The 9,988-nt window shown below is 55.0% G+C and overlaps 1 protein-coding gene across 1 annotated transcript; it reads left to right on the top strand.

Moving 5' to 3' along the window:
* The first annotated feature begins 3,079 nt into the window (after positions 1–3,079).
* Positions 3,080–9,736, top strand: SH2D7 (SH2 domain containing 7). The gene is made up of 6 exons (XM_056113909.1): positions 3,080–3,530; positions 3,694–3,783; positions 6,430–6,595; positions 6,808–7,002; positions 7,876–8,424; positions 9,686–9,736. Exons 1-6 carry the CDS (start codon positions 3,355–3,357, stop codon positions 9,734–9,736), a joined length of 1,227 nt encoding a protein of 408 aa, XP_055969884.1. The 5' UTR covers positions 3,080–3,354.
* Positions 9,737–9,988: the final 252 nt, after the last annotated feature.

Here is a 9,988-nt window from a genome sequence, read left to right as displayed (position 1 = left end):
CGGAAATAGCTACCTGTCCTGCATGCTGTGGCTGGCATGTGGTGCACGTTGACTGGAAACTTCATCAGTGTTGGTCTGGCCCTGGTTTGGGGCTTTGAAACCAGCGCATTTCTTAGTGCACAATAGGCTGGTGCTCCAGAATCTAAAGGACAAAACGCAAACCTGCACTGCTCTGGGACGTGGCTGTGAAGCTACAAAAGTCCTGAGAGCAGCAGACTGTAGGGACTCTACTCCTCCCCTACTGGGAAACCCAGTGACCAGAAGGAAGTGGCTGTCCAGGAGGAAGTCACTGCACAGGACACAAGGACATAGTGTTTGCTGAAAAAGGGAAACCAGGCAGCACACTCGCTCCCACCAGGGCAGCCTTCCAGAAAGTCTGAGGATTCCTGACAGTGCTCCTCAATAGCCAGAGCTCCTACCCACCCTCCCCATGCCTCTGGCTGCAGGTTTCCACTGCACAGGGAGGAACAAGATGGCCAGGGGGCAGAGCTGGCTACATTGAGCAGAGACCTACCTCAGGGATTTCTACTTCAGGGAACTCCACATCAGAACCCTCCTCAAGTAATCCACCTCAGGGCCCCGTATCAGAGGATCCACATTAGAGACCTTCACCTCAGGGATCCACCTCAGAGACCCAAACTCAGGGATTCCTACCTCAGAGACCAACTTGGGACCCCCAACTCAGGCACCCATCTCAGGGGACCTACCTCAGAGACTCCACCTTAGGGATATACTTCAGGGACACATCTCAGGAATTGACCTCAGGGACCCACTCTGGACTCATAGACTTACCTCAAGGACCTTCACCTCAGGTACTCACCTCAGATACCCCAACTCAGAGATCCCCACCTCAGAGACCAGAGACTTGGGACCCCCCTACCTCAGGCACCAACCTCAGAGGACCTCCCTCAAAGACCCCATCTCAGGGACCCACCTCATAAACTCACCTTAGGGGGCCCTGCCTCAGGGACCTACTTAGAGACCCTCACCTCAGGGATCCTTACCTCAATGATCCTCACCTCAGGGACCCACCTCAAAGAACACACTTCAGGGACTCACAATAGGGACCCTCACCTCAGGAACTCCACCAGAGGAACCCAACTCAGGCACTCTTACCTCATATCCTCATCTCAGAAACCCACCTCAGGGCCTCTCACTTCAAGAATCCACCTTAGGGGGCTGGAGCAATAGCACAGTAGGTAGGGCATTTGCCTTGCACGCGGCTGACCCAGGTTTGATTCCCAGCATTCCATGTGGTCCCCCGAGCACTGCCAGGAGTAATTCCTGAGTGCATGAACCAGGAGTAACTCCTGTGCATCACCGGGTGTGACCCAAAAAAGCAAAAAAGCAAAAAAAAAAAGAATCCACCTCAGAGAACCTATCTTAGGAACCCCACCTCAAGGAAGGGCTATGGGTGTGTTTTCACAGTCCTGGGTTCTTATGGAATGTGCTAAGGGTGGATTCACAAACAAGGGAGGGGCTCATGGCTCTGGTGAGGTGCCCAGATTCAGTTTCCCCATTTGTAGAGTGACTTTTGTCATATGTGTACCCCCTAGAGCTGCTGGAGGCTTGAAGGAGCTGGGGGGTCCAGTGCTATTCCACTTTCTGCCCAGTTCCAGATCCTCAGTCCTGCGCTAAGCCAGGCGCTTGACCTCATTTCTTTACCAAATGCAGGCAAATCCACACACCTGCACTTGCCTTGGAGGGTAGCTGTCATTGCCGGTCCAGGGCTTACATCAGCGGGATCAGTACCCTGAAGGAGATGGGGGTTGGGCCATAGGTTCCAGGCAGGTGGGACCACTAGGATGCAGAGACTGAGGGGAGCCTCTGTCGAGAGCGCCTCAGACCCCTGTCTATAGGGCCTTGAAGAGTAGGCAGTCTTGACACATGGTACACATGTGTCATTTAGAGGGAAAGCGATTATCCTGCATTCAGCATACATATGTCCAGGGACAGGGGATGGCGCGGGGCGGGTATGCCCTGCACACAGCACATGTGTGTCCTTTGAGGGCACAGGTGACTTCACACAGAAGTGCTGATGTTGGTTCTTCTGTGTATCCACAGTCACTGCACAGGCGATAGTGGACATCCAGCTATGGCAGATGAGCTGGACCTTCAGTAACTGTGTGAGAACTGGGAGGGCTTCTTACATGGAGTCTCATGAGAGGGCCTTCCCCACACCCTGTTCTTTCTATAAAAGCCTCCATTAAGGTTTTGGGGGGTCAGGACACACCTGGCAGTGATGCTCGGCCTGGCTGGACCTTGGACTTGTGAAGCCTGTGTCTACCTTGAGCAACCTCCCCATTCCCTGCACTCACTGACTCATGGGAGTTCTGCCATCCTTTATATGGTAGTACCCAGGTCCCTTAATTCCCAGGGGAATTCAAGGCTGGAGACAGGGTCCTCCTCCTTCTCCTCAGGGGGCTCACTTGAGCCCACTCAGAGTTTCCCTGCGGAGGCCCTTATTTGCCTGGCTTTGGAACATTTTCCCTAGTCTTGCTACACCAGTTGCTGCCCTGGACACAAAACCTTTGTCTTCTTATGCAAATGACCAGGTTCTGTCCATAAATACATCCGGCTTTAAAGGGAGCTGGAGAGAGAAAGTCTCATGGAAAATTCTAGAAACTCTTTTCCTTTGTATTTGAATATTTGCTTGCAGGACCTTGCTTTTGCAGCCACACAAACAGGATCAGACCACGCTTCCCGAGCCACCTTTGTGCCTGGGCTTCTCCCTGGCATCCAGCAGAATTTAAAGATACAAACACGAATGCATGGAAACAAGTTGCCATAGGAACAATTCTGTTGAGGGAACTGGAGAGATAGTACAGTGGGTAGGGTATTTGCCTTGTATGTGGCCAACCCAGGACAATCCCTAGCATCCTATATGACAATCCCTAGCACCCAAGCCTGACAGGAATAACCCCTGAGCACTGCCATGTATGGCTACAAAACAAAACAAAAAAAAGAAGCAAGTCTATTGAGGAAATGTTACCAGAAATCCTATGTGTTTGGCACAGCGTGCTTCCCGGGTTGACACTCACAACCTCTGGCCCACAGGTGCGGGGTGCAGTTGGGGGGCATTCAGCCTGTCTGGTCTTGTCTGTAGAGTTGGAGCTGTGGAAGCAGAAATGGGTGCTGGCCAGGCATCAGGGGCTCCCTGCCTGTCAGTGTGACCCTTCCCCCACATCTCCTGTCAGCCACCATGCCCCCTCAAAGCAGAGCATCAGAGGCTCAGGGACACCTGCCCATGGACACAATGGCCCCTGTGTGCATGGCAGTTGGAGGTGTGGACATAGGCAAATGAGCACAGCACACAGATAAGTGGTGCGGACACCCAGTGCCGCACTCACCGGCATGGAGGGCAGCCAGAGTTCACTCAGCCTGGGCAGGGGACAGCGGGTCTCTGCGGAAAGCCAAGCCATGGCCAACCTGCAGAATCTGGCCCTGCGCTGGTTCATGGAGACACAGGCCTCCCTCATTCTGCAGAATGGAGTCCTGCCCCCCTGGTTCCATGGATTCATCACACGCAAGTAAGTCTGTCCCTGACCCACAGCATGCTCAGCTGAACGCACAGGCTACCGGCCACGGGGTGCCGATGGAGGGTGGGATCTGCCCCTGGGCATGCTGAACTCTGTGCAGGCTGCTCCTGACACTCTCAGGCCGGGTCCTAATGCTGGCATGTGCTCTGCTCAGGGAGACGGAACAGCTGCTCAGGGACAAGTCCCTCGGCTCCTTCCTCATCCGCCTCAGTGACCGGGCCACCGGCTACATCTTGTCCTATAGGTAAGAGCAGAGCTTCTCTCTCTGGAACTGGCCCTGCAGACAAGCATGACCTCCAACCCTGGCCCCTGTGCTCACTCCCCTGCTCTCCATCCAGTGCTCACCAGACTTGTCCTGGGCTGCACTACATTGCTCTGGGCCAGGCACAGGCCATGGCAGAAAGGAGAGGATGGGAGCCAGCCTGGTGGACAGCAGGGATGAGGCCCGGCCAGCACAAACTTGGGGGCAGGTGGAGGAGGAGGGGTTTGCCTGATCAGAGAGGAATCAAGCTTCAAACCACTCCATCTACCCACTTCAGTGTTGGCCGGGAGCAGATGTCCTGTGTCTCTTTGTGCTTCACTTTTCTCAATAATCACTGGGGTTGCAGCAGGACCCAAAACCTAGTATTGTGATGGGCCCCAAGAGTCATCCCAGTGCTTCTTTCTATAGGCCTGGAGCCTTAAGTTCTGGTGTGGGTAAATATTCATTGTGAGAGAAAGAATGACTCATTCTGATACCAGGTTCCTGGGGATCTCAGCTGCCTTGGTCTTTCGAGAATTAGGCATGTTTTCTGTGTAGTCTTGGGTGCAAAGCTGATCTCAGAGACAGAGGAAGGGTGCTCAAGGTGTGGTTAGACATAGTCTCCCCACGTTCTCCAAATTTGCTTCAGGTTCAGAGTAGAGGCACCATGAGAACTCAGAGGGAGAGACTGGCCTTTGACCAAGTGCTAGAGCAGCTGCTTATCCAGATGGGAAAAGGGTCTTCTGCCTCCATCCCACATCCCACACAGAACCCACACCCCACACAGAACCCACATCCCCCACAGAACCCACATTCAATACAGAACCTACATCTCGCCAGAACCCATATCCCACACAGAACATACATCCCACTAGAACCCATTTCTCACACAGAACCCACATCCCATCAGAACCCACATTCCACACAGAACCCACATCCCACACAGAATCCACATCCCACACAGAACCTATATTGAGCAGAAAGTTCATTCTGTGACCACAGCTGAGGGGAAAACAAACAGCACCTTGGGGGCTGGAGAGATGGCACAGCAGGTAGGGCATTTGCCTTGCACGTGGTGGACCTAGATTCGATTCCCAGGGTCCCATATGGTCCCCCAAGCACCGCCAGGAGTAATTCCTGAGTGCAGAGCCAGGAGTTAACCCCTGTGCATCACCAGGTGTGACCAAAAAAAATAAAAATAAAAAAGGGAAAAAAATAGCACCTTTGTAGAAGAGATTCTGGGAAAAACTTAAGTCCTTAGAGACCAAGACTTGCTCAGCAACCCAAAAGCATCAACGTCTAGGGAACCACATAGTTTTAAACAGGCTCCCCTTAAAGCAGGGAGTCTTGTCCATCATGAGACCAGACAGAAATCACCTAGAAGACAAGCTCCTTCCTGGATAGCCATGCCATGCGGAAGACATGGCCTGAGTCAAGCATAAGTAGTGAAGATGGCCCATTATAGGAGAGTCTGAAGACCTTAGGGTGCAAGTTCTGCAGCGTCATCACTGGGGAAATACAAGTGTGAGCCACATGGGGTACAGAGGACAGGGTGGAGAACACAATACCTACTCAGTCCGTGACAGCTTTGGAAGCAACTGGTGCACTTCCTAAGGCCTAGTTTGGGAAACCCAGCCTACCTGGCCTCCTCCTTGGTTCATCCTCAGCTGAGATAAAACACAGTCACAGAGAATGTGCAGATGCTCTCTTTGTAACAGCCTACCTGGAGGTGACCTAACTGCAAAGCTGGAGTGGGAGAAGTGTAGGCTCTTGCCAGTCAATACTGCCCATGGTTGGAAACAAGAGTGACCTCTGCCCAGACACTAATCCATTCCTAGACAAGTTTTGGGTGACCAAAGAGACTAAGGGAAATCAGCATGACCCCATTAAATGAAACTCCGGATGAGCAGACCCGCTCTTGGTGATGGGACACAGGATAGGGCAGGATCTATGTGACAAGTCAGATGGTGGTGGTGGTCAGTGGTAGTGATGGAGGTCAGTGGTGGTGACAGGGGTTAAATAGTGGTGTTGTAGGTTACGTGGTAGTGATGAGGGTCAGGGCTGGCCAGTGGTGGTGAAGAGGGTCACATGGTGGTGTTGTAGGTTACGTGGTAGTGATGAGGGTCAGGGCTGGCCAGCGTTGGTAAAGAGGGTCACGTGGTAGTGATGGGTGTCAGAGGTGGTGATGAGAGTCATAGTGACAGGGTCAGTGGTGGGTGAAGTTGAAGATGTTGGTGTTGATCATGGTGATGGAATCACAGAACGGAAGGGTCATGAGGCATCTTTTGGAAATGTGTTCTGCTTTGCCTGGGGTTACGTGTGGAAACCCACTGATAGGCAAGCCCCCTTTCACAGAAGGAGGGATGCATCAACAGATCCAGGACAGCTGTGCTAAGTCAACCTCATCTTTCAGACCTTCATGTTTTATTTCTCGTGGAGTTAGGGGCCTGAGTCCAAGTTCTGGACTCCAAGTTGCCCTGATTCTACTTCTGTGGAAAGCTGTGTCCCTCCATTAGGCCCCTGCAGCTGCTTTGTGCTTCGGGCGTCCCCCGAAGCCAGACTTGAGTGAATCACAGGCACTCTGGGGGGCAGCAGCAGGGCTGCGGAGCGGGTGATCTTGTCTCTCCTGCTAACATACCTGTGCTACAGGGGCCGTGACCGCTGCCGCCACTTCCTTATCAACCAGCTCCCCAACCGGCGCTACCTTATCTCAGGGGACGTCCAGAGCCATGGCACACTGGCCGAGCTGCTGAGCCACTACCAGCAGGTGCAGCTGGAGCCCTTCGGGGAGACCCTGGCTGCAGCCTGCCCCCGGGTAGGTAACCTTCTGCCCAAAGCCCCACTGCTAAACACCCCTTATCCTGGCTCCTCTGCTTGCAGCCCCCAAGCATTCGGTGCAGAATCAGGCACCCTTTGAAGAGGAGAGACTGGGATGGGGTAGCAGTGGAACCCCAGTCCTTCCCAGCCATCTGGGGGCACCAGGAACTAGCCAGGGTGTGACCACATGTCCTGTGCCCTCACTCCCAGGAGGAGGATGGTGAACTATATGATGCCATCTCCCTGGGACTCCAGCAAACCAGCGCCCTGGCCACAGTGCCCCTCCCGGTGGCCCCTGAACAGGCCTCCAGTCCTAGGACATCTCCAAAGCCCCAGGATTCCTTTCTCCATGGGAAGAAGAGCCCAGAGAGGCAGGGGCATATCCCTATGGAGGAAGACGTGCAGGTAAGGATCCTGGGCCCTGGGGCAGGCTGGCGGTCTGGAGTGTGGGTATTGACCTGGTGAGGTATCTGGCGACCACCTGGCCACACCCAGTGGAGCATCATAGGCTCAGTCTGAAGTTCCTGTGGGCCAGTGCTCCATTGCTCCCAGCTCATGTCAGGAGCCATTGTGTGGGAAGAGCAAAGGGACCACAGAGCAGGACTGCATGGTCCCCTGTGCTCATCTGGCAGCCCCTGGGCTGTGGAGGCCAGCTGGTATGAGATACTGAGTGGAGCAGAGACACCTGCCTCATTGTGCCGTGCCCAGGGCTTTTCACAAAAGTCAGAGCTCTGGGACCTGCGTTTTCCCACCTAATCACACATCTTGTCTTAGGGACCATGTGGCATCACATGGCAGTGCAGAGAGTGGCTGAACCACATCCCACACCATATCCCACGCTGTCCCATACCACACCCTACACCACCACATCCCACACCACATCTCACACCACATCTCACACAACACACCATATCCCATGGCATCGGATTTACAGTAGTTCCATTGTCAGCACCCCTGAGAGCTGTGCAATTGCACACAGTTACTGGCACCTCTGGTGCTCAAATGCCTGCTGGGTTAGCAGAGGTGGGCTCAAGGGCCACCTGGGAGAGCACAGGCAGAATGTGTGTGGGAGAGATGGATCAAGATGGCCTTAGAAAATTAAAAAAGAAGATGGCCTTAGAGACCTGGGTGGGAGATGGGAGCCTGAACCAAGCAACCAATGCCTGTGGCTGGAAGTTGGATAAACTGAGGCAAGGACAGGGCCCTGCTTGTCTTGAGACTGTAGGTTCACTGAGAGCCTGATGGGGGTAGCTCTCAAAGGGTCCCCCATTGTTGCAGGTCCCCAACAAGGTGCCACCCCTCCCCGAGCGCAGTGCCTCCCTTCTGGACAAGTCCCAGGGAGGCCCTAACGACATCGTCTACGCAGACCTGAGGAAAACCAAGCAGACTCCAGGAGGCCTGAACACCGAGGTGTCTGGCCGACTCACACCAGTCCCAAGCCAGGAAGCCCCGCAGAGACTCTCAGATGCAACTCCTGGTCCCCAAGGCCTCTTTCTGGCACCCAGTGCTGTGGCCCCAGGGATCTCCATCTTATCCTGGAGTCAGAGTTCTCAGCCCAGCTCACCCAATGGCGCTGCAGACACCTTCGAGGCCATCAGCTCCACCAGCCTTGCTGACAAGACCAGGCCCCAGCAAGGGGATGGCAGCACCTATGAGTCTATCCAGGTCTGCTGGGGGGGCCCAGCATGGAGTCCCCTACGGAGAGGCTCAGGGCCACTGGACTACAGCTATGATAGAATCTCAGGGGGCCCTGGGCCCCTGGATCCTGGAAACACCTATGAGCAGATCCCAGCAGCCAGAAACAAGGACCCTGGACGGGCCCAGAAGGTGGGTATGTGGGCCGGGGGGTGTGGGCAATGTGGGGCCTGTGATGGTGGCAGGTGGGATGGAATGCATAGTAGGTTGTGGTGAGGTGGGGTGTGTGGAATGGTGTGTACTGTGTGGTGTGATATGAGGTATGTGACACGGTGTGAAGTGGGGTGTGTGGTATGATTTGAGGTGGGGTAATGTAAATGTAGGTGGGATGTGGTGTGAGGTGTGGTATGTAGTGTGTGGAATGGTGTGAGGCGGGTACGTAGCGTGTGGTGTGGTATGAGGGGAGGTGTATTGTGTGTGGTAGGGTGTACGGTGGGATGTGTGGTGGGTGTGAGGTGGGGTGTATGATGGGGTGTGTTGTGTGCTGTGAGGTGGGGTGTGAGGTGGAGCGTGTGGTATTGTGTGGTGTGGTGGTATGAGGTGGGTCCGTGGTATGGGGTGGGGTGAAGTGGGGTGTGTGGTGTGGGGTAGGGTGTGTGGTGTGGGATAGGATGGGGTGTGGTGTGGTTGTGGCATGGGGTATGGGGTAGAATGTGTGATGTGGTGTGTGGTGTTGGGGTGGGGTGGGGTGTAGTGAAGCGTGAAGTGGGTTGTGTGTGGTGATTTGAGGAAGCTCTGAGGCAGCTCGGGGACTGGGAAGGAATCGAGGCTCCTGGGACTCGGAGGCCCCTCTTCAGTCTCTGCACCAGTGCCCACCTGCTGGAGCCCACAGGGAGAGGCCATCCCGAAGTTCCTGGGGTACCAGGAAGAGACAAGTTCAGCTGGAAGGCCACCGTGAAGCTCAGGAGGTTGGGGCCCCTGTTCCCGGTCCCTGCCTATGGGGTTCTACTGTCACTGTCACTGTCCTCGCGTTGTTCATCCATTTGCTCAAGCGGGCCCAGTAACGTCTCCATTGTGAGACTTGTTGTTACTGTTTTTGGCATATTGAATACGTCATGGGGAGCTTGCCAGGCTTTGCATGCGGGCAGATACTCTCAGTAGCTCTCCAAGAGGGGCGGAGGAATTGAACCCAGGTCGGTTGGGTTGGCCGCGTGTAAGGCAAACGCCCTACCACTGTGCTATTGCTCCAGCCCCACGATGTTATCCTTGTCCCTGTGTGTCCCATACTCTGCCGCCAAAGGGCACAGCATTTCCCCCCCACCCCCCACCACAACTGCAGGCACTGGGATGCCACTGGGCCCTTCCTTAGCTCAGCCCAGCCCCTAGGTCTGCGTTGGTGGCCCTCAGCCCAGACACCCCAGCCTTGGCTCCAGCATTTTCTCCCCTTTTGCAGCCCGAGAAGCTCCGAAAGATGTTCTTCACCGACAAGAAGCCCAGAGCCTGAGGTGGGCCTGGATGCCGCCCTTGGGACGCTCCATCGGGCTCTGTGGGGGCACCAGGAAGCCTCAGTCCAAACAGGCTGCTCTGGAGACAGGCCGCACTCTCATTCAGCAGCTTCAGGCCGCGGCCACCCATCCCCATGCCTGGTGTCCTATCCTAGGTCGGGGGTGGGGCGCAGGGAAAGGACAGGGCAGGGATCACACCCCATTTTCAAGATGAGTGCAGGAGTGGAGCCGGGGTGGGTGGGTGGGGGGGG

The sequence above is a fragment of the Sorex fumeus genome, unplaced genomic scaffold, assembly GCF_029834395.1.
Source record: "Sorex fumeus unplaced genomic scaffold, SorFum_2.1 ptg000024l, whole genome shotgun sequence".
NCBI classification, from domain to species: domain Eukaryota; kingdom Metazoa; phylum Chordata; class Mammalia; order Eulipotyphla; family Soricidae; genus Sorex; species Sorex fumeus.
The sequence above is the reverse complement of the archived record's forward strand: the minus strand, read 5'-3'. Positions and strand labels throughout refer to the sequence as shown.